The sequence below is a fragment of the Rhipicephalus microplus genome, chromosome 3 (genome assembly GCF_043290135.1).
Source record: "Rhipicephalus microplus isolate Deutch F79 chromosome 3, USDA_Rmic, whole genome shotgun sequence".
NCBI classification, from domain to species: Eukaryota; Metazoa; Arthropoda; class Arachnida; order Ixodida; family Ixodidae; genus Rhipicephalus; species Rhipicephalus microplus.
The window spans coordinates 71,278,476-71,303,157 of NC_134702.1; the positions used below are offsets into that span (position 1 = coordinate 71,278,476).

Sequence of the window (24,682 nt, forward strand, 5' to 3'; positions counted from 1 at the left end):
TATTGGACGAATGGTTGGCTGCCGGGATGCGACGACCGGGCATAGTTGCCGAACGTCTGAGGTCGACGGCGGCAGTAGCGAGCAACGTGTCCGGGAGTGAAGCAAGCGTAGCAAATCGGTCGGTTATCGGGCGTCCTCCAGGGATTGGCGACTGGTGCTGCCGCCCAAGGTGCAGTATAAGCAGCCGGGTGTGCGGGCTGTGAGCGCGTGGTGTAGGGTGGTTGCGGGAGCCTACGTACAGCGTCTGCATATGTGAGCGGCGCGGCTACGGGCTGCATCTCTTGCGAAAAGGCGACAGGAGGAGCCACGGGCTGCGCTGCATACGTTAGGGGTGCGGCCACAGGCTGAACGGCTGGCGGATAGGTGACAGGAGCGCCTACCGGCTGTGCGCCACCCGGGCAGTGACCACGGCTAGGTAGAGGTGGCTCGTAGTGCGTAAGAGGAACAGCTTGTGCAACCTCTTCCGATATAGCAGTGCGAAGCGGGGCAGGTAGACGGGTGGTGGTCTCGTGAGTAAAGGGCACTAGGGAAAGTTGGCGGGCGACTTCCTCACGGACGAAGGCTCGGACTTGCTGAAGCAATGATGAATTGTCCGGCATGGAGTCGAAACTGGACAGCGACTCACCACCAGGCTGAGGCTGCCTAGTCAGAGTGCGTTGCTTTTTCAACTCGTCGTAGCTCTGACACAAGCTGACGACTTCAGAAACTGTGCTTGGATTCCTTGCCAAGAGCATTTGAAATGCGCCATCGTCGATGCCCTTCAGGATGTTTTTGACCTTGTCAGATTCGGGCATGGTGTCATTCACACGTCGACAAAGGTCGACGACGTCCTCAATATAGCTGGTAAAGGTCTCGCCAGTCTGCTGAGAGCGGACGCGCAGGCGCTGTTCTGCCCTCTGCTTGCGGACAGCCGGCCGACCGAACACTTCAGCACATGACGTCTTGAAGACGCTCCATGTGGGGATGTTGTGTTTGTGGTTATTAAACCACAATTCAGCGACGCCTGTGAGATAAAATATTACGTGGCCCAGCTTGTCGGCTTCATCCCATTTATTGTTGGCGCTCACCAGTTCGTAGTGCTCGAGCCAGTCTTCGACGTCGGTCCCATCTGCACCGCTGAAGACCTTCGGCTCCCGTAGCGTAGGATGGCCAGGGCAGTTGAACTGGAGCGAAGGCGTCGATGTAGTGGCGTTGGCAGTCATGACAGGTGGTAGCGTGCGGCTTCGCAGCTCCAGGGTGTAGCGACAGCGATCAACAGCACCTTCCACCAAATGTGAGGAGGTTTATTAGCCGTTAAAGTCGGCGACGAGACAGCGTGAACAACCGTCCAGCGATCGGCACAGCAACGAACCGAAGCACGAGCCGAGAGAGCCGGGCGTTGGCGATGCTGCTCGCTGCAGGCACATCTTCTTCTTCACACATATATATATATTATGACGACTCGGTTGTAGCGAGGTTTATTGGCCGTGAACTCGGGAACGAACAAGCGCAACGGACCCGACAAAGAAGCGCTCGTGCCAAGCAAATGATGATTGTCAGCCAGAACATATGATGATAATTGACTGCTGTTTAGATGAGGATGAAGCGCATAATAAATGCCTACACTGATCCCCCCCTCCCCCCCCCCCCCCCCCGTGGAAGCGGCCAGCCTGGCCGCTGCGGGCGGGTAGTCAAGGTGACGAGGAACGTCGTGTGAAAAGCTTCATGCGCGAAACGTGTACAATTTCGGTGCTGCGGTAACGACGGTAATTGGCACGAAAAGAGGCGTCACACGATAGTTGACAGGTGAAGTCTGCTCTAAAACAACATATGGGCCGATGAATCGAGGCTGGAACTTGTCGCAGAGACCAGGTGTGCGAATTGGTGTCAATAGCAGCACCTCGTCACCCGGTCGGAATGATACCACACGATGAGAGGTGTCGTAGACGGCCTTCCTTGCTTGTTGCGTAGCTTCCGTGTTCATACGAGCGCGCTGGCGGCACTGGGCAAGGCGAGAAACATATTCTTCGCAAGAAGATGGTGATGTAGGGCTATTGCTGGTGAAGAAGGAAACATCGATAAAGAAAGTGGGTGAACGTCCGTAAACGAGATAAAACGGTGAGTAGCCTGTTGTGCACTGAACAGCGGTGTTGTAGGCGAAAGTGAGGAACGGTAGAAGTTTATCCCAGTTTCTGTGATCCGGTTGAATGCATACGGCTATCATGTCGGCAAGGGTTCGATGAAATGTCTCGGTCAGACCATTTGTTTGAGGATGGTAGCTAGACGCCATCTTGTGTGTGGTACCAGAAACGCGAAGAACTTCACCTAAAAGCTGTGATAAGAACACCTTTCCACGGTAACTCAGAAGTACACGAGGTGCACCATGACGTAGTATTATGGCCTGAAGGACGAAGTCAGCAACTTCCGATGCTGAACCTGTAGCTACTGAAGTTGTCTCGGCGTAGCGTGTCATATGGTCTACGGCGGTGACTATCCATCTATTTCCAGCACCAGTAACAGGAAGGGGTCCATAAAGATCGACACCGACGACCTCGAAAGGTGTTGTAGGGCACGTCATTGGCTGTAACTGACCAGCCGGCGGAGATGTCGGAAGTTTGCGAAGTTGGCATGGAGAGCAGGAACCCACGTACTTTGCTACGCTGGTAGAAATCCCAGGCCAATAAAAGCGGCTTCGAATGCGGTCGTAGGTTTTGTGAAAGCCTAGGTGGCCAGCAGTCAAATCGTCATGAAAGGCGTTAAGTACATGATGTTGAAGAGCGCGTGGCAGAACAGGTACTCAGCGTGTGCCGTCAGGATGATATATGTGACGATACAGCACACCGTCCTGAAACTTGAAGTGCTCGAGTTGTCGACGAAGGCGTGCATTGGGTGGACGCGTAGCTCCTGAAAGGTGGTCTATAATGCGCTGACAATACGGGTCACCCTGCTGGTGAGAACGAAAGGGTTGTTCATCGTCGATTGGCGGTTGGTACAGCGAGGCGAGCAAGGCAACAGAAGTGGGAGTCACGTCCGCACTGGTGTCGTTGGAGGTGGCAGCTGGAGTGTCGAACGACGCTGTAGGTAGGGGGCAACGAGAAAGAGCGCCGGCGTCTTCATGTTTTTTGCCCGATTTATAAATAATCTCAAACTAATACTCTTGTAGGCGTAAAATCTAACGACCCAAGCGTCCGGACAAGTTCTTCATTGTAGAAAGCCAGCATAAGGCGTGGTGGTCCGTTACGATGGTGAATTGACGGCTGTACAGATAAGGACGGAACTTTTGTATGGACCAAACCACAGCGAGGCACTCCTGCTCAGTGATGGTATAGTTTTTTTCGGTAGAAGTTAGCACTCGGCTAGCATATGCGATGACCCTTTCCCGTCCAGAGTTATCGCGTTGGAGGAGAACAGCACCTATACCGCTGCCGCTGGCGTCGGTATGCAGGAGTGTTGAGGCGGTGTCATCAAAATGGCAGAGTACAGGTTCTGACGTCAAAGCTTTCTTCAATAGGTGAAACGCCGACTGACATTCCTCGGACCACACAAAGGGTGCATTAGATGCAAGTAGTTTGTGAAGTGGCGCAGCTATTGAAGCGAAATTTTGTATGAAGCGACGAAAATATGATGCGAGGCCAAGAAAACTTCGCAAATCCTTAAGTCTTGTGGGGCATGGAAATCGAAGGACGGCAGCGATCTTTTCGGGGTCAGGGCGAATACCGTCCTTGCTGACGACATGACCGAGAACCTTGATGGATTTGGTGGCGAAACGGCACTTCTTAGTGTTGAGCTGCAGACCCGCACCGGCGAGGCATGTTAGGACGTCATCCAAGCGGCTCAGGTGCTGAGAAAACGTTGATGAAAAGATGATAATGTCATCAAGGTAGCAGAGACACGTCTTCCATTTCAGACCACGCAGGACGGTGTCGATCATGCGTTCAAACGTCGCGGGCGCATTGCAGAGCCCGAAAGGCATCACGTTAAATTCGTATAGGCCATCGGGGGTTGCAAATGCCGTTTTTTCTTTGTCGTCATCGTGCATGGGAATTTGCCAATATCCCGAACGCAAATCAAGGCTTGAAAAGTATTCGGCGCCTTGCAGTGAATCAAGGGCGTCGTCGATGCGTGGCATGGGGTATACGTCCTTGCGTGTGATGTTGTTAAGTGCCCGGTAATCAACGCAAAAGCGCACGGAGCCATCTTTTTTTCGTACCAAAACAACAGGGGATGACCAAGGGCTAGTTGATGGACGAATTATTTCTCGTTAGAGCATGTCAGCGACGTTTTCCTCGATGATTTTTCGCTCAGCAAGAGACACGCGGTACGGGCGGCGATGTACAATAGATGTTCCCTCCGCCTGAATGCGATGCGCTGCAGTGGTAGCTCGGCCCAACGTTGAAGAGCAGGTGTCGAAAGAATCGGCGTGTTTCGTTAATAACGCAAGCAACTGCTGCGCCTGCATAGCTGTTAAGTCATCTCTGATAAGAGCTGTGAAGGGAGAGGATGAGGCAGGCTTACTCATAGAAGGGTCGTTGGTAGAGGCAGGGTTAAGTGGCGTGACGCTGACAGGCTCAGCATCCACAACACAGGCTACTGCAGTGTCCTCTGGCAGGAGAACTTTCTCTGGTGTTTCATTCGTAGCAATGACGAGCGCGGAGTCATGGGGAAAGCGTACGACACCTGATGCAAGGGCTATGCCTTTTGCGACGCAAGTCGATGAAGGGGACACCAAGACGTCACCGTGGTCGATGTCTTTAGAGATCAGGATCACAATTCGTTCTTGGTGTGGCGGTAGTTCGAGATCTTCGCGAGCGAAGAGGCGTAGAGGCTTGTAGACGCCTTCGTCGAACATGGAGTCCGTATTAGTTAGGTGCAGAGTCCGTTCACCACAACATATAGCGGCTGAAGAAGAAGATAGGAAGTCCCACCCTAGAATTAGCTGGTGAGAGCACCGGGTAAGCACAGTGAACTCGATGCAATGCAAAATGTCATCAATAAACACACGAGCAGTACAAAGAGCAAAAGGGCGGATAGCGTTCCCCTGGGCTTCGACTAGATTGGGTCCATTATAAGGTGTCATTACTTTCTTCAGGCGTTTGCACAAATCATACCTAATCACAGAAACTGTAGCACCGGTGTCCACCAAAGCGTCCACGAGAACTCCTTCCACCGTAACAGAAACCATGTTGAACGGGCGTGCTGGAGGAATATGAGTCCTACTCTTACATGCAGTTTCTCCTCCGAAAACTGCATCATTTAGTTTTCCGACCGGTTATCAGTAGTAAACGAGGCTGGCCGAAGAGGAGAGGAGGAGCGACGGAAGGGCGAAGGTGATCGGCGTCGGCTTGAACGGTAAGTGTTCCGCGTCTCAGTCGACGCGGGCGGAGATGGAGACCGCTGCTGTCCAGATGAATAACGCCGAGCGTAAGAATCCCCTCTGGAAAAATCCCGTTCGCGCATGTCGTACCCGCGACGCTCGTCCTGCTGGCGCTTGCGGCAGAAGCGCGATATATGGCCACGATATCCACAGTAAAAGCATGTTGGGCGAGACGGGCGCCAAGGCGGGTAGTAGAGGTCGTTCGGCACACCGGGAGATAGCGCACTCAAGTGGACTGACGGAGGGTCAGGTGGGATTGGCCGGAAGTGGACCGGTGGTGCAGCAGCAACCGGCGTGAATGATGGCACCGGTGAAGTAGAGTTTACGTTGCGAGGAGGCGCGGCCGCAACTTGCGCGTACGTTGGAGGGCTAGACGGAGGTGGCTGGACGTAGGTTGGACCGGTGAATGATGTTAGTTCCTCCCTTACGATGTCACGGAGGGCCATGCTTGAAGGCTGTGTGACAGATGGAGAAGGTTGTGAGATGCCCATTGATTGAAGTTCTTCTCGTATGATCTCCCGTATCATGTCACGCAGGTCCCGGTCTGCGGTACGGTGTTCACTATTGCCCGACTGAAGGCGAACAGAATCAAGTTCGTCAAGACGCTGACACGTAGAGACGACGTCCGTGACAGTAGAAGGATTCTGGGCAACAAGGGCATTGTAGGCAATGCTTCCGATGCCCTTCAGGATGTGGCGCACTTTGTCCGACTCGGACATCGAAGAATTGACGCGCCGGCAAAGCGCAAGGACATCCTCGATATAAGATGTGTATGACTCGCCGGGATGTTGTTGGCGAGTATCTAGGGCCCTCCTCGCTAGAGCGGATCAAACGGCTGGCGTGCCGAATACTTGGCGAAGCTGCTGCTTGAAGGCAGGCCAGTCGGTGAGGTCGATCTCATGGTTCAAGAAACATGTCTTGGCAACGCCCGTGAGATAAAGCGATACTCGGCGGAGCTTGCTAGAGTCGTCCCAGTGATTAGTTGCGCTTACCCACTCGTAGTTATCGAGCCAGTCCTCCACATCTTCGCCGCGGAGACCAGCGAAGATCGGAGGGTCCCGCTGGTGGTTTGCGATGTAAAGAGGAGGGGCTTGCGGCGCAGTGACGGCTTGCGGCGCAGAGACGGGAGCCGAAAGGGCATCCACCCACTCACTCTGAGACATGTTGGCGGACTGAGGGTCCAAGCGGCGGCCTGAACGGAGCTCCAGCGAGTAGGCGTTGTAAGTAGAGGTACTGGGAACGTCAATCCACCTCCACCACGTATGACGACTCGGTTGTAGCGAGGTTTATTGGCCGTGAACTCGGGAACGAACAAGCGCAACGGACCCGACAAAGAAGCGCTCGTGCCAAGCAAATGATGATTGTCAGCCAGAACATATGATGATGATTGACTGCTGTTTAGATGAGGATGAAGCGCATAATAGATGCCTACAATATATATATATATATATATATATATATATATATATATATATACGGCAGACGTGGCCTGGCCCATACCTCATGTTCATTCCGTTCTCACTTCTTCCTTCTCGGCTTCTACTTCTAACTCCTAACCATCGCTACCTTCTTACGTTACATAATTTCCCTCTCCCCAAAAGAAGTCGCGTCAGAGTGTTAACAAAACAACAAAAACGGGTGTTAAGGCGAGCGAAAAATGTCAAAATTCACCATAGTTCCATTTGAGAAGGGAGTTCCTTAACTCGCACAAAAAATCTACAGCAGAGGAAAGCAGTCCGGCCATATCAAAGAGAACTCGGGTGGACGAGGCCGGCTGTTGCGTCCTGGGTGGCATAACCACACCCTGGAGATCTGCACTGGTGATGACATCGGTTGAGTTCTTGTGAGGAACGAACAAAGTTGGATGTCCTTGTAGCATTTGAAGTTCGAATGTTGAAGGCGTCGAGTTGTGTGTCGTGGTGGGAACAGATGGTGTGCTTCCAGTTTGCGAGTGCGATGGTCGCAGCCGATAAAATCAGAACGATGTCTTGGTCTCTGCATTGTACAGATGGTGTTTCTCGTCTCTGTCGTCGTTTTCTGTGGTTTCGGAGCTGTACTCGTAGCCGCAGTCTTGATCTCTTGCGCCAAATGCGTTTCTGCCGCCGATACTTATGCGAAGATGCCTCACGTCTTGAATTTGTTTTAAGAGGCCTACTTTGCGTCATCGTCCTTGCCGGTGTATCTGTTGGAGTGTCTGGAATTCTTGGACTTGCTTTTGCTGGCGTTGCTGCTGTTGCATCAGATTGTGCTGAGGCGGGAGCGCTTCTTGAACATCATGCCCGTTTTCTTGATAGATTGATGTGTCCAGTTGGCAGCTGTTGCAACGCTTTTCAGGCAGCGAAGTTGCTAGGACAAATTTGTCTGGAGGAACATCAGAGGAGCCTTCGATAGCATTCATTACGTAGGCTTCTGGCAACTGGAAACCTGTCAGAGTCGCTTCCGAGCCTACCGTGTTTGGGCTTTCAGATGGCTGCGCTCTCAATGACGACGCCACAACAGGCGTGGTTTGGTCAAATTCCAGTTGGGAATGGCTGCCTTTCTGTGCAACGAATGATGCGAGTTCTTCTGGCGCATGAAACTAAACTGTAGGTCCCGGGCTTAACTGAGTACGCTGAGAGCTCTTCTGCTCTATTTCGACCATATATAGTAAACATGTGAGACATGAGGTGGGCGTTGTGAGCAACCGAAGTACCACGCGATGGAAAAGTAGGAGGTGGGTTCATGCGTGAAGACTGCTTTTGACTGTGACGACGGAGCGCGGTTGTCTGTGGATGGTGGGTTATAAGTGAATCTTTGTGTAGTTGTCATTGTATTCTTTAAACCAAACGATCATTTCTTGTTTGATCTTTTCCCATGACTCGTCGTTTTGAAATATGTGGGTGAGGTCGAATTTTAAGGCCTCACCGGAGACGTAGTTCGAAAAGTTGATCATATCCCGTTCCGACCATGATGCAGTGGTAGCGTGGAGCTCGAACAGGTCGAAGCAGTCCCGCACGGGTCCATCGTCCGCTGCTCCGTAGTACTTAGGGATGGGAAGGTCAGTATATGCTTCTGACATGATGCTGGTAGATGCGTAAAGCTAGGGGCCTGTACGGTAGTCCATGTATGCTCAGGGGGTTATGCGGAGAACTGCCTATATGATGAGCGACTGATGAAGGGGCTGGCAGTTCTTCATCCTGTCGACTCGTGTGACGCTACGATGAATGGGAGACGTGGCCTGGCTCATACGCCATGCTTATTCCATTCTCACTTCTTCCTTCTCGGCTTCTACTTCTAATTCCTAACCATCGCTACCTTCTTACGTTATATATATATATATATATATATATATATATATATATATATATATATATATATATATATATATAGGGGAATGTCCTAACTGGAAGACCACGCTGCACGGTCATAAAAAAGTGGGATGGCCGTTTGAAATATAGAGACACAGCTGGTGCAAAGTTCGCCTTTTCAACAAAGAGCCGAGCCATTCGATGCGTATTCATTCCAAAGACATAGCGTGCAAACAAACAAAGATACAAGAAAAAGTCGGGCGTTTTTGATGCCCTGACTTCTTTCTGGTGTCTATGTGTGCACGCCCTGCCTCCTTTAGGATGACCGGTTAAGTGCGTCAATAAGGAAGGTATGATAAGGAAGCTTTTGATAAGGAAGGTACGATGCCATTTCGGAGAGTAATGCAATCTTCACATAGTCGGGTGACTCGGACGTGATGTTGAGCTACGATCGTGACAAAATTTATCTCTATGCAGCAACTTCGAATGCAGTCTGCGTTGATGCCTTAACGACATTGAAAGTGCGCTCCCTACTTTATTTCTCCTATATTCCTTTGTAGTTGCGTCATCTGCATCAACACTTCCACCGACGCGAACTGAAGGTAAGCGTATCATATTTGTGACCTTTTTTTCTCCAAAGTATATATGCCGTGCACAAAGGGTTCCGCTTTTCCTTTCTTGCAAAGGAAACTATAGCCTCGTCAATGCTGATCGTTGAACAGGTCATGTTATTGCAGGAAGCCCAGCGATTGGCTTGAATGTCGGATGTTGGTGCGAATAAAGTACTTCGTTATATCTTTTTAGAACGGAAGTATTGCCTGGTTTCGTTTTTAACAAGTGGGAACTGGCAGTTTATTTGATCACTGGAGAATTCCGTCGATAACTTTTGCAGTTATTCCCACATTAGTGCAGTTACGAACACATCATTCTAAATAATTGTGCCCGGACGCTACTATTTCTGCATGTTTTATATACAGACGAAAAGGAGTACCAGGAATCTGCCCATGCATTGCACCCACGTAAGTAAAAATCACTGAATTTTTATTCCACTTTTAGACGTCCACTAAGCAAAAATCACGCATTTGGCAGGATGACTCGCTAACAGCACTAAACATTCGAAGATAAGCTTAAGATACTTGTCACTTTCTTTAGCATTCTGGTTCAGGTAGTATCCTTACAAAGCAAACGATTTGGGAAAGGCGACTGCACAAGACTGCCTTTCGTATATTGTAGTTCCAACTTTTCCGTCACAAGTTACGGGTCACAGACAACGCCGTGTTATAAAGGAGTATACAAATTCAGCATCTATCCTCCAAATTTTCGATATTCCAGTGGTTGACCTGCATCTAGATATCAATACAATGCAACTTTTCAACATTTTCAAGATCATAGGGTGGTAGCTACAACAACCTTACAGTTCCTTATATGTCTTATGTTTGCTTAATTTCAAGTGATGTAGACTGAACTACTTTACTATTATGCACACGTTGACAAACGCATGAGGTGACGTATGCGAAAATTCAAAAAAGGTTTCCTTTAACCTAACATGTCTGCCCTGCGGTGTCTTATTGTTTTTTACGTTCAGCGGCGATGTAAGTATTGTGAAGCTGACGCTGAAATTATTTGTAGATTATATCTGAAAGCCCCGATGGTTGATATTTGTTTTTATTTGAGGGCAATGCTGTCTCTTCGGATCAAAAAAGCTCTGTGATGAAAAGAAAAAAAAAGTCACATAAAGTCGTTTTTTTAAATGGTCCTTTAATGACTCCGACGGAACACGTTCAGAAATAGCATCATTTTGTCGTAAAATGGAAGGAGTCAAGATTTATTGCGTCGTTAAAAGTATATTGCTGATGATGTGATGCACGTAACATATTGTGTTGCAAAATGTTTGTCGCCTGCAACTACAATACGCATCGCAATAAAAAGCTAACTTTTGCTCCACGGACGAAAGCCCTTTGGAATATATTCAAATGACATTAAGATAGGTAAATATTTTAACAGCCAAATAAAGTTACATTTAATTATTATTCATGAGATTAAGTAGTCGCCCCCAGTCATTCGCACCACGTGTTGTATTAAATCACATGTTGATGCTCGACATTGAAAGAGTCATGAGTATTTCGGCGTATTTTCCACTGGACTGACAGTTTTGCACAAAACAGCGAATTTCTCGCAACTTTACCTGAAGCTCACTGTGCATGATTTTACAGCCCCTCAACATCGTACCACCCAAAACGACCCTCAACCAAGAAGCCATGGTACGTGAGTTCAGGCGCTACGTAATATTGTGACACTACATTCGCTGAAGCTGTAATAAAATATCCCGAAGCGCTCTGTAATCACCAACGCAGAACGTTGGCTGGTGTAATAAGCGGCATAGCCGACTAGACAGTTTGTAATTTGTTTTCGAAGTGTTCAAAAAGTTAACTACATTCCGACTTCTATTTTCATAGCTTGAAGAAATCATGATAACGGTATTTCACTGCTTGCTTGTATCCCATTCTCGTTATGACCATCGGCATAATGATCCGCATTTTTTTAGTGACGGCTGTGATACTGAGCAAACGACCAATTTCACTCTCCATACTCAAAAGTAATAGCAATTTTCAAGGTTTCATATGCCCAATATTTCAGGAGAAGTGGCCACGGTGCTGAAAGATAGTTCATTCGCTTTCTGAAGCAGAAACGTAGATTAATGAAAGGTCTGTGACGCAGAGCAAAATAACGGTGCAAAAAGCCAGGAAAACAGGTTAAGGTTTTATTATTCCATGCTTCTCTTTCTCTCTCTCTCTTTTCTTTTTAAAGCAGAGCTCTTCGACGGCTGTTCCTGCGTAGAGTGGTGGGGTATCGCCATTGCTGTTGGTGCCATACCTCAAGGACGCCAAAATTAAGCTAACACAAAAAATAAGCAAATAATACCCAGGATTGAAACGCATTTGAATGCGGGCCCTCTGTGTTGCCGCTGACTGTTCTACCACAAAACCACGAGAGTGATTGAAATTCGCTTCTGAGTAGACCTTATTCAGGTGTCATGTCACGCAGAGAATTGTGTTAGCCTTCGCAATGTAGCGTGGCAGAAGACTAAAATAACAACCAATCATCACGCCATTCTTACTGTGCCACAGATGTGTGGTTTAATGCTGTCCAGCCAATGCAAAGTTTTCGGCCAGAATTCTTCATCATCAGCTACACACAGCATCAACGAAGTGAACATATTACCTTTCGGACGTGTAGCCTTTATCCGCAGAAAGACACAATAGTGTAGTGGGCCATGATATACTTCACAAAGTGTTATTGATGGCTTCCTTTAAAGAAAGCCATAACTTTAAACACAGTTGGCCTAATTATACTAAAACACGAAGCTGTGTTCATGATTCATCTTCGGCAGTATCGTAATTGTCGTTAATATTTTTTCCTTGCATGTTTCACTTAGGGATAAATCTCTCACATGGGACAATTGTTTCGGTCTTTGCTTAAACTATGCAGTAAAGTGCCAATGCGGCCATGAGTACTGACGCTCATGTCACAGACTCGGGCCAGGTGACGCCAGCGAGCCAGTGGGCGTGACTCCGCTACTAGTTCAAACATTGCAACGTTTTGAGAGATGATGGTGCAACGGACGACTTTAGTTGTATTAGCAGAGAGGATTAGCATGTTCCGCAAGCACAAAACTTCATAAATACCTAAAAAACTTCGATGAATCTGGAAACATGTGCCCAATTCAAACCTTCCCTTATATGCGCAGGCTTGTCGATACTGAAGGTACATTCCGCAAACAACTTTGGCTAATCAATGTTTTTTTACTTTTTATACACCTACATCTCTAAAAACAGGCGCAACAGGTGCATCATCGCAATGGGTTTCTCGTTCCTCATCGTCCTGTTGGCACAGATTTGCTACCTAGTGTTCAATCTCATAACAAGTAAGGCTTCTTGGTAATCAATTAGTCAAAGAAAACATCATCAGGGGCTTGCTTACTATTGCGTCCCGCCCACGTCGCTGTTGCAAAGGACGTTATAGCCTACCGAGAAGGGCTGTTAAATGATTCAAGTAACAATTGTGAAGTATTGTTTAAAGCGAAATAGATCTTTAAACATGTTGGTCCCATGAAACACTGCTAAGCTCTAGTAAGTGCCAAGCAACCTCCTTCCGCCCCCCCCCCTCCACTTTTATGCAAGCACTTTTCGTCCGGGTCAAGGTGCATTGACGTATGATCAAGTCAAACGCAAGGGTATATAAACTTACCGATTGATATGAAACTTAAGTTACTTAACTTTCCTTGCACTAACAAATCAGCCTAAGAAAATGGAGGTATTGATCACCCCCTATGTAAGACATCTAAGTGACTTGGCCAGTTGAATCATTGATTGATATGTGGGGTTTAGCATCCCAAAACCACCCCATGGTTATGAGAGACGCCGTAGTAGAGGGCTCCAGAAATTTTCACCACCTAGGGTTCTTTAACGTGCACCCAAATCATAGCACACGGGCATTTTCACCTCCGTCGAAAATACAGCCGCCGTAGCCGGAATTCGATCTCGTGACCTGCGGGTAAGCAGCCGAGTACCTCCGTCACTAGGCCACCCCGTCCGAGAGACTTCGCAAGTTCGGGACTAGAAACAATTGTTCAGTGGCTCGAAGAACCACGAGGAAGTGCCTGCAGAACCCACTTTGAGGGACCGGGCTTTATAGCGACGTGAATTGTGCCGTTCGGACAAAGCGACGTGAGCGAGAAATTCTTTTGCACTTACGGGTTGAGATACAAGACGTTCACGTAGTGCGGCTTATGCGTGTGCATCTGAACTTCCCAGCAATCCTGTACTCAGGGACCAGTTTCTGTGACAATGAAGGGAAAACTACGGCAGCGGAGCTACTGCACATGCACTCTTCCGCGATGTAGTCCACCTTCACTAGTTTTTTGAATGGCACCGAATCACGAGTTGGGCGAGTTGGTAGATGTTCATCATGAAATATTTTACAGCGCAACGGGTTAGATACGGACAGAGAAGAGACAAAGCGCTGACGGTTGTGTTCAAATAATACCACAGCATAGAACACGCGCTACGTCTGCTCAAAGAGCCATTGGTGAGTGAAATTAGACACAAGCTCTTTCAGCGAGTCGTCGTATTAGCTGGAGGGCCACGCGCGCACCTGAAGAGGAAGACATCATTTTGAATATAAGGTGCACCTAAAACGTGCGACGTTTTTAGGCGTGTAAAATGCGAAATTGCACTTTATAAAGCAAAACGAATAATTACATCTCATTACTTTGTTCACCGTCTTTTTAAAAACAGCATCCCGTAGAAAAGAATGTTCTTCGTGACTTTCGCGCGGAAAACATAGACACATTTGTGGGACTATACTCTTCAGCGGTGGCACATGTCCACTTTTGTTCCGTAGACTTCCCTTCATTGCCACAGAAAGTGGTCCTCGAGTATAATAGGAATTTTCCTGGCTGTTTGTTGTAACATAGTGCTTAGGAGAGAAATTCAGCGTGTATCAAATCTCACCGGCGGCAATTTTCATGATTCAACGCCAGAATATTACTTCATTGTTTATTAGGATAGCATATATTGGAAGCAGAAACTGAATGTGCTTATATACAGGTGAATTGAGTCAGACTCCGGACACTGTACAGCACACTATCTTACGGGCCTATCCAATGAAGGAAAGAAGTGTACGTTTATTGGCTGGTTTTTTTTTCTTTAGACACAATTATATAGAGATCTAACAGACAATCATTCCAAGCAAAGTGTCGAGAACGCTAATAAAGCGATTGTATTGTAAATACAAAGAAGGAAAAGTGGACGAAAAGATTGCTTGACATGGGCAGAGACCAAACTTGCGACCTCCGAATAACGCGTCCTATCGGATGCGTTATTCGAAGGTGGAAGGTTCGGTGCATGTAGCAAGTTATCTTTTCGTTCAGTTTGCTTTTTTCTCATTTACATTAAAGTAATTTTCGATAAGGTCCCCTATATTTTGCTTGGCATGATTGTTTGTTAGTTCTCGTTGTTATATAAAATTTGTATTATGATGCTAAATATGCGTACAAGACGTGTTTTGTGGGCGAGTATAACGAGGTGTCTTCAGTATAACGCGATAATATGGACCACTTTGAAATGATAAAACACGTAAACTACCAGCCGTACCGTTTCACATATTTGACCTTATGCCTTTGTAATAATGTTCGGCAAGAAAATGCCAGTGGCATACATGCATAAACCAAATGGTATATGCCTCCTGTGATATAATAGCGGTCCACTAATGATAGCAACCATACTACCATGACAGTGAATGTCACGGCAAAAAACGTAAGATTTTATTGCTGCTTCCCCGTAGCTAGTAACTAGTATATAGTAAGTGCCATGGTAGAGAAGTCGGTCGCTACTTACTACACAGGCAGAAAACGTTGTGACAAGCATTTACTACATCGCAGTTCTTGAATGCCAATATACGTTTCTAGAGTACCACCATGGCGTAGCAGTGGTTACGATGTTCGCCTGTTCACTGAAAAGTCTCGTGTTCGATCGGGACTGCGAAGGTCGCACTTCAGTGCGGTGGAACGCTACAGGCCCGTGTCCTATGCGATATCAATGTACGTAAATACCACCAGATAGTCCAAGTTTCTGAAGACCTCTGCTATAAGCATCATCACTCATGATGATATTGTAGTTTTGCGACGTAAAGCACCGTGTTATGTTTTGATAATTATTATTATTATTATTATTATTATTATTATTATTTTTACTATTGTTGTTGTTATCGTCGTCGTCGTCGTCGTCGTCGTTGTTGTTGTTGTTGTTGTTGTTGTTGTTGTTACTATTATTATTATTATTATTTTCGAGCATGCTTGGTGTCTCAATACAACAGTGTTCAGTTCAGTTAGCATCGATATGACTATGCATTGTCCTTTCTGTGTTTATTGCGCCAGCACCAAACCCAGCGACCACAACCCCGGCTACAAGGGCCCAAACCAAGACAACCACAACTACCACTGCAGCTACAACCATTATCATAACAACCGCACGTACTACAACTACAACCACAACCACAATCAAAACTACGACAACTGCAGCCACAATCGCTGCCACACCGAAGGCAGCCACTACCACTACAACCACAACGACAGCCAGAACAAGCACAACTACAACCGCACCTGCTACCACACCGACCAGAACCACTACAACCACAACTGCCACTACGACGACTACGACTACCCCTACAATGAGTAAGTTGTTTTTCTCAGTAAGTTACACGATGCGCGCTCTGCGACTTTTTTCATACACAGAGTTTGAAAATCCGCGGGACTTGGTACTAATGAATTTTACAAAGGCACTCGTACTTGAAGGTTCTATTACTTCTTCAGACACAGTGATCCCATTTCGGGGACATTCCTTCGAGCAAGGTCAGCTCGTTTTGAAGCAAATAATTTTTACCTTCAACTCGAATTTCTCGCGTGGAAAGCATTACTTTGCATAAGCTCTCAGAAATAGGCGCTCCAAGTTGCGCATCTGTGACACACGGCGGGTTTGAAAAGGGCGTTTCCTAGCAAACGTGAACATTTGTCCTCGCAAGCTTTAAATTTGGAATATTTTATAGTCGCACTTACTCGCAAATCCGGTGTCGGCGGTGTCGTCTACACCACCGCTGCGCATGTTCGTGTCTCGTGCCAACTGTGGCCCCCCCCTCCTCATCTCCTCCTCCATCTCTCTCGCCTCGCATGGCTGACGCAGGCAGCGTCTGCCAGTAAAAATCGACTGCTCGCGCTGCACAACTGTTCGCTGGTGACCCCGAGAGAGACTGAGAGTGAGAGGTGGTTACATGCAATTGTTTGCTGTGCCGAGTTTGAGGCAGAGAGGGAAAGTGGAGGAGGAGAGTGCACACCAGCGTAGGAGAGGAGAATCGGGGAAAGATGCGCATGCGAATGGCGGGTACGGACGCCGCAGAACGGACACGATCCCAATTATAAGATGTTCTCACATTTAAAAAAATACAAAAAATGCTATATACATATTTTGGTTAAGGGAAATAATGTTTGGTAGCTTTGCGATTCGACTGACACGGTATTTCGGAAAGTACCAAACTTTTTGGTGCAAAATAACGGCTTCTCAACTCTCGGACTACGGGTGCACGCTATAATCGGAAAAGCGAACAAAGCTGACTCATTGCTTATCGTCTTTGCACAGATCATACAAACTTTAGCAAAAAATACATTGCGCAAGGTGACAGCTCATAGCTAAAACTAATCGTATCCAATGAATTGTGCTTGCTTCGATTCTGCGAATATACAATGTGACCATGAGACAACATTGATTGATTGATATGTGGGGTTTAACGTGCCAAAGCCACTCTATATACTACTGCTAGCAGTAGTCTAATTGCAGGTCCTGCTACGCTAACGAGAAATTATCAAAACATTATTGCTTGATTTAGTGTACGAAGGGCGATTATGGGCAGTTCAAAAGTACTCGCCTCAATAACTTTGTATATCTGAATTTTACTGGCCTCCTGGGCGATACTGGAACAAGGTAGCGTAGAGATGCAAGCAGGAACAGCTTGAATAACGACATCAGAAAGACCGCTTTAAAAAGCTGTGATAATCGAATCGCTTGCTTGTTGCGCAGCAACACTCGGCCCTCGATACATGGAACGCAATCTGGTATGGTGCACTTTCGGGACTTTCGCAACCAACTATTCTCACGATAAAATGAACCTGGACCCCTTCTGCGACTACGCTTTCATACCTTTTTACACTCGAGGACGGGACACCTTGTTGGACGACAGCAATCCGATCACCCAGCAGCTGCTCGGAAATGCGCAGAAGGCGACACGAACGCAGTACGCCATCCACCTGCCACACCTGTGAGTATAAGGCTACATTTCGCCTGTCAACTAGGGATGATCGTACGAGCGATGGTTGGAAAGTTCAGGCATTATCGCGTGGTAATGAAAGAAGTTTTCAGCCAATATTTGGTTCTAAGAGCAAAAAAAATCACAGCATATTCACGGAATGAATGATCATAAGTGGGGCGAAGCTTCGGAGGATTTTATAGGTAAACCGTCAATTGTACGTCCTCCTGTCCTTCCGTTTATTCTTCTGTCCATCCGTCCGTCTGTCCATCCGTCCGTCTGTTCGTCTGTTTGTGTGTCCGTCTGTTCGTCTGTCCATCCGTCCGTCTGTTCGTCCGTCTGTTCATCTGTCCGTCCGTCCGTCCGTCCGTCCGTCCGTCCGTCTGTCTGTCTGTCTGTCTGTCTGTCTGTCTGTCTGTCTGTCTGTCTGTCTGTCTGTCTGTCTGTCTGTCTGTCTGTCTGTCTGTCTTCTGTCTGTCTGTCTGTCTGTCTGTCTGTCTGTCTGTCTGTCTGTCTGTCTGTCTGTCTGTCTGTCTGTCTGTCTGTCTGTCTGTCTGTCTGTCTGTCTCAACAGAAAAGCAAAGAGACAAGTTATTCGAAGGTCGCAAGTTAGGTCCCTACCAATGGCAAGTTATTTTTTCGCCCGCTTTTCTTTCTACCATTTACATTCAAACTACTTCTAATAATATTCTGCGTATTTTTCTTGGCATCGTTGTATGTTAATTGTCATTATTATTGTGCTTTACAAACTATCAACGAGAAGTAATAAGTGCGCTGTCAGCATGCCAGAGGTCACTGATACAGGTACGTCCAGCGCAAACGATACGGTAGCATTTCTTTTTCAGAATGCTTGCTGTCCTGGGCGAATAAAAATCTCCAAATATTAAATCGCTTAGCGCGCTTTGAGAAACTCAAGTGATTCTCCTTCTGCCCTCCGTTCGATTCACAGGAACATCTCCAAAGCGAATCAAGACATGGATGCGAGCGCGGGACGAGCCAAAATGGTGGAATACTGGACAAGGAAGAACATCTACCACTACGCCGTCCTCGACCTCGAGTGCAAACCATGGCTGAGGATGAATATTAGGAATGAAGTGAAGGCAGTCTTCGATATACTCAAGGTTCGTTTTGCGTAGTTCATGCAAAGCGACGCTTCAATGGGCTAGGTCCAAGTACTAAAGCTTCAGTGAGTGTTGAAGTAGCTCAACGCAAATGTAATCCGAAAGAGCTATTAGGTCAGGCGCTTAGTGGGTTTTTTGTGCATTTTTAATGGACGTTTTTTTGCTCATTTCAGGCACCAGTAAGGATTCATTTTGCGCACTATAGTTCCTAAAGTTTCATATGGTATAATCGGTCTTTGTTAAATTTACGTCCACTCACTCTCTATCTCCCCCCCCCCCCCCACACACACACGCGCGCGCACAAACACACAAATATATATATCTTGCAAATAGACGTCTACTTACAACAATGTTTATACGTGCACTCTGCCAGAAAAAGGAAACTTTTTTATTTGTTTACACGATGAAGCACAACGGTGTCGTCCATTTACATTTTCATTCTAACAGTTTGAGCAAAGACATAGCACATATGCGCACTATTCAGATTGAAGATTTTGTGATAAAAGTGGGTTTTTATATAGGGTAGCCAGCTTTTTGGGAGCCCTATTCCAAACCTATCTGATGTCCTCCTGTTTATTCGTTGCTATTCTTATCCTTCGTTCACCATAGCGGGCGGGTTCTTTAAGAAAAACGTAGGGAACCTCGCTCTAACCAATGAAAAAGCACAAAAAGCAGCATAGTTTGTAAAGGCGTGGTCTAAAATGTCCGTGCATTCGATTCTGGCGGCGAATCACTGAGGACACGCGCCTAATGTGTTACATTCATGGTAAGCACAGAGATTAGTCTACCGAAATTGTGATCCTGGAAGGCACCCCTAGCATGCTCAGTACCAACAAGTTGCGCCTCAATCAATACCTCTCAGCGTATCTCAATTTCACCCCTGTTTTGTGTTTATTATTATTTTTATTTTCGGTAATAACCGTGACAGTTTAGGAGGTTTTATTTTCGGTTTATTGTGCTAACGCAATTTCGCAATAGAAAATTTTTAAATTATTTATGTCCCATGTTAACAGGTTGGCTAAAGTAAAGCTACTTGCGGCCTGCAAAATAACAAAACCTCATCGCGCAATAAATATGTAGTGGTGATCGAAACACTGTGTTCACACGTGCAGAAGTTGCGAAGAAGGGGCGACCAGCTCAAGAAGGACCATCTGCTGCAGCCCTCAGCTGCGTTCGGCCTCGTCATTCTGGGTGTTCGGATATGGCCAGTGAACAGCAAGGAGTTCCTAAAGGAAGTCAACGACAACCTACAGTAATAACCGATGTAGTCGATAGTTTCCATAGATGTCACCGCATGTTTCATAACTACTGCACTTAATTGTTATTGAGTCGCTAGACACACCTCGTTACTGCATTATTACACGACCACCTGCGTGACCTCGATCATGCGAGTTTCTTCAGCTTATTCAGAAGATTCCATGGGAGATTTACTGTGTCACACAAACGCATACTTTATTTTCTTCAGTTTCGTTTTAGTGAACGTAGTTCTCTTGCGTTTCACTGTTGGCTGACATAACAGGAACACAAAAAAAGATGTGCCAAATTAGATTTGCGTCTAATTAACATTCACGTTAAGTTTCTCTCATGAACAACATAATTGTTTGTTTAGTCATGTACGATATTCTGAAGACTCTACACGATCCCCAAGCCATGACAACCTGGTTCAATATTCGCACAAAGTGCTTGACCTGCACCTATACGTTGCTACATGAACAACCAGATGCAAAAGACAACTTCTGTTGTAGAATTGCTCTTTATGAACTACACAGTGCTCGAACTTATGCGAAGAGTTAGAATAAGCGCCACGCTTTCAGACGCCTCGTTCGGGCGCGTTCGTCTCCCAGGCGGTTCCCAGTCGATGGTTTCGTGCCCTGGACGCACTTCACGGAGGACGAGTACAAGGCCAACTACCCTTCGTGCTGGATCACAGGAGCCACTCCGTATAACAACAGTGGTGACAACAACACCAACATCTGGGGCGCGGTAAATTTGCCACGAGAACTCTCGTCACGGCAGTTGAACAACCGAGCTGCGACCAAGACGGAGAAGAGGCGTGAAACAAATGAACGCTCCTGTATCTCAAGCGCCTTCTCTGTCCTCCTCTTGTGCGCTTTCAGTTTCTTTCACGTCTTAACATGTCAAAACTGTCACCCAAGAAAAATCTCGTCCTTAAACATCAATAAAAGCAATAAATATAAAGAAACCTTCCCTTACGGTCGTTCTTTTGCAGGGACATACGGATATGGCGTTTGTAGATCTTGTAGAGTCCTATAAACGCATTATGTTATGGAAAAAGTAGTGCTATTGTGCCCGTTTTCTTCACAACATAAAAACGAAATCGTACTTTATTTCCTTTTGCATAACGGTCATGTTAGCGTCCACACAATGCTTTTGTTAAGTAAGATTCGTTAGCAAGGTTTTCTTTCAATTTCAGACGTGTGTATGTCTGCATACCATAAACACCAAGGTTACAAAGCTTCTGTTTCCTGGTATGACCACAATAAAGTCGCGCATATTCCTGGGGAAGGGTGCGTTTGCGTAGGAGTTAATAATGAGAATTCAGAACGCTTCCGTAAGTATAACTTCTCCTTGCAGGTACAGGTGCTCGACTGGGTGAACAAGAGCACGATGTGGAACAAGCAGCTTTCAATCTCTGTGTCGTTCTCACTGTGCACGCGCGTGTACGAAGCAGCAGCTGCGAAAGAACTCGACAACCCCTGCAAGAAAAGCAATTACACCATTCCAACCACGTCCAGTGACGTGAGCAGCTGAATTAACATTTAAACAACACTGCATGCGCGTGCATTGTATACGATATCTCAGTATCATGAGGTATATAGAAAGGATTACGTCTGGGAATTCGTTTATTGTAAAAATATATTTGTACAGCATACGAATCTTAGCACCTACGAGTTTTCTAGAGCGGAAGCTGAAATAATGTGCTTTAATGCTTTTCTCCTAAAAAGTATACTTGTAAGCAGACAAGCACTAAAGCACAATAGTTCAACACACACACTAGAAAACTCATAGCTGCTAGGAGCACAAGCTTAGCATTCGGACATCAAAACCATAGGAACTGAAAGCTTAACGTTAACACATGGAATTTAACACCAATGAGCCGGCAAACAAACAAAAAGAAAGCTAGGCTAACACATGAACTACAACACGCAGGAGTTATAAACATTTGGTCAACACAATTTCTGATAAATCCGGGAGCGATAAAAACACAATGTTAACACATGCACTACAATGCCATATGCGCTGAAAACACCAGGTGCACTTTCATTATCACTTAACATCACTTGATCACTAAAACCCCCGCCTTTATAATGTCGGGTAGTACAAATACTGGCAAAATTTCAGGCGAAGTAGTCATGGCCACACCCGAACATCTGGTCGCGTAGCCGGGCAGTAATACGCGTCAGTAATATGTCTAGGAGTGTGTGAACATTCGAAAATTTCAAATAACGAGTGATGCTATCCGAATACGTTCTGAAATGTAATGGTGAATATTTGAAATTTTTAGAGCATTTTTTAAAATTATCATCACTCACGGGTAAACACTGAAGGACAGAAACGTTCGAAACGTGAGGAGTCACTTTTGTTGCTTCAGTAATTGCCTTATCAAGATGCATGTAGCCGCAGTTACCTCGTAAAGAGCAGCGTTTTCTGCATGTTCACGCGTGTAACTACAGAGGGAAGAGTGATGTTTGCGTAAGTTATTCTTGCACATAGAGTATGGAAGACTGGTACTTGGCACTAAAGCTCATTTTGTTAACAACTGGCTTAATTGATTCATTACGTATTTAGATGTTTGTCAAAATAACTGTTTCGGCGAAGATGCGCTGGCTGCACTTAAAAAGCTTTTCGGACTTCTCTTTGACAGGCGTGCTACTACAACATATTTAAAGATATTGAGGGATTCGGAAACGACACGAAGTTGGATCATAAACGCTACACGCCATTCACAGTGCAAAAAGGCGACGTCGCCGTTTACGACATTGCGAAGCACATCAATAAGAAGGTACCTGTTTTCTTCTCACGTGTTATTGTTGTACGATAATTAGCGACTTGTCATGGTATAATTGAACGAAGGAGAGATTATTCCAAGCATTCGTTTTCCTTTGTTAGGCACAACGTTGATAAGAATTAACACACAAACAAGCGAAAGAAAGTGTAGGGAATGTTACATATAGTTGATGGTATGATATATAGTTGATGATATATAGTTGATAAAATTAATCGAGTAGAACACAAACGTACTACGTGATGCTAGCAGGCGGAAAAGTGTTCAACACTCGTCGTCATGGCTAGGAGAGGCGCCGATTGTCACACAAACTTGAAGGAATTGAACAAAAAGATGGTAGATATTTTAGCAACATTATATATCTATATTGCAAAGAAAACGGACACTGAGACAGCACCCTCGTTACGGGCTGGCTGTTTTAGTCTATCTTTTGACTTCGTTCTCCTCGCCTTCTCCGTATCCAAGCTCGCACGAGGGCCGCAGCACCGCTCTTGCTTCCTTAAAATATATATATATATATATATATATATATATATATATATATATATATATATATATATATATATATATATTGTTGCGGTAAAGAGAACGAGGGAGGAAGTTCACTTAGATTGAAGGAAGACGACGGGATTTATCTCCGCATGGGAAACCTCTACGGTCACTGTGAATACACCAACTCTGTAACCGTGTGCCTGTTTTCTTCCCGTAACGTTTGGTCGAGATGCTGGGTACCAAGACGGAACTTCGCAGCGGACGTTATCTGCCTGTCGCCACAAGGACAAACCCACAGCCAATGTTTGAGCCAGCAACGACGGCAAACCAAGCGTCAACGGCCTTGCCAGCGGTCTTCCTGACTCATCCGGGGACCTCGGGCCCTTTTGTGGAACGAATAATCTTGACGTTGAGGAGTGGCTCAAACTGTATGAGAGAGTGAGTGACAGCTACAGGTGGGACCCGATCCTCATGCTACCGAACCTGCTCTTCTATCTTAAAGGAACTGCGCGGCAGTGGTACGAGACTCATGAAGCTGACCTCACGAGCTGGGACGTCTGTAAACAGAAAATGCGAGATCTGTTTGGAAGACCGCTCTGTTGTCAGCTGGCCGCAAAGGAAAAACTCGCGGGCCGTGCTCGGACGTCAACAGAGTCGTATGTCGTCTACATACAAGATGTGCTATATCTCTGTCGTAAAGTTGACGACAGTGTGACAGAGGCTGACAAGATTGGACTTATTTAAAATGTATGGTCGATGATGCCTTCAACCTCCTTAGCAGGAATCGTGCTACGGTGGATGAAATTATAAAAGAGTGTCGGCGTTTCGAACAGGCAAAAGGCCGCCGCGTCGCTCAAACGTACGACAGATTGCCAAATACCACCGCAACCTCGTTCCACGCACGTGCTTCACCTAGATTTTCCACGCACGTGCTTCACCAAAGCATCGCCATGGCGCATCTCCCTTCTCTGAAAGAATATAATATTACTTCTTTGGCAACTGCATCTCTTTTCGATAGCAACACACCTTTGTCGCTGATTGCTTTGTCCTCGTCGACTGCGGACAACATTTTTAAGATGATTGCCCCTGACCTTCTAAAGAAACAGACAACAGCTCTTCGTCATCTGCTCCCATCTTATCGAGATACCTTTAACTTGAACGAGCGGCTTCTGAGACAGACGTCTGTTGTCACCCATCGAATCAACACCAGTGACGCGAGCCCCATTTCGTAGTAGGCCATATCGCGTCTCCACTGCGGAAAGGACCCTAAAAAAAAAAAAAGAGGTCAACAAGATGATTGACATTCACATCGTTTAACCATCGAGTAGCCCGTGGGCGTCCCCAGTGGTTTTGGTAAAGAAAAAGGACAAATCGTGGCACTTTTGCGTTGGTTACCGTCACCTAAATCGGATAACCAAAAAATATGTGCCTTTACTGCTCCGAATAGATGACGCCCTCGACTGCCTTCACGGATCGAACTATTTTTCTTCAAGCAATCTCCATTCAGGCTATTAGCAGATCAGCGTTGATGAGATGGACCGCGAAA

General features: G+C 46.4%; 2 protein-coding genes across 2 annotated transcripts in view; one reads left to right on the forward strand and one right to left on the reverse strand.

The window, feature by feature from the left end:
- Positions 1-24,682, reverse strand: part of LOC119161007 (solute carrier family 35 member G1) — an 83,536-nt gene that overhangs the window by 37,470 nt on the left and 21,384 nt on the right. The gene's annotated exons all lie outside the window — the stretch shown is intronic.
- Positions 9,151-20,987, forward strand: LOC142803782 (uncharacterized). The gene is made up of 8 exons (XM_075889790.1): positions 9,151-9,242; positions 9,618-9,659; positions 10,854-10,901; positions 15,578-15,874; positions 17,271-17,508; positions 18,446-18,617; positions 19,730-19,869; positions 20,462-20,987. The coding sequence occupies exons 4-8, from the start codon at positions 15,871-15,873 to the stop codon at positions 20,889-20,891; spliced, it is 984 nt and encodes a 327-aa protein (XP_075745905.1). The 5' UTR covers positions 9,151-9,242; positions 9,618-9,659; positions 10,854-10,901; positions 15,578-15,870; the 3' UTR covers positions 20,892-20,987.

What these genes read in the sequence shown, in the direction of transcription:
- LOC142803782 (XM_075889790.1), top strand. An exon ending in GCCATCCACCTGCCACACCT is followed by an intron (nt 17,509 to 18,445) that starts GTGAGTATAAGG and finishes TTCGATTCACAG; the next exon opens with GAACATCTCCAAAGCGAATC. An exon ending in GAAGTCAACGACAACCTACA is followed by an intron (nt 19,870 to 20,461) that starts GTAATAACCGAT and finishes TTCGTCTCCCAG; the next exon opens with GCGGTTCCCAGTCGATGGTT.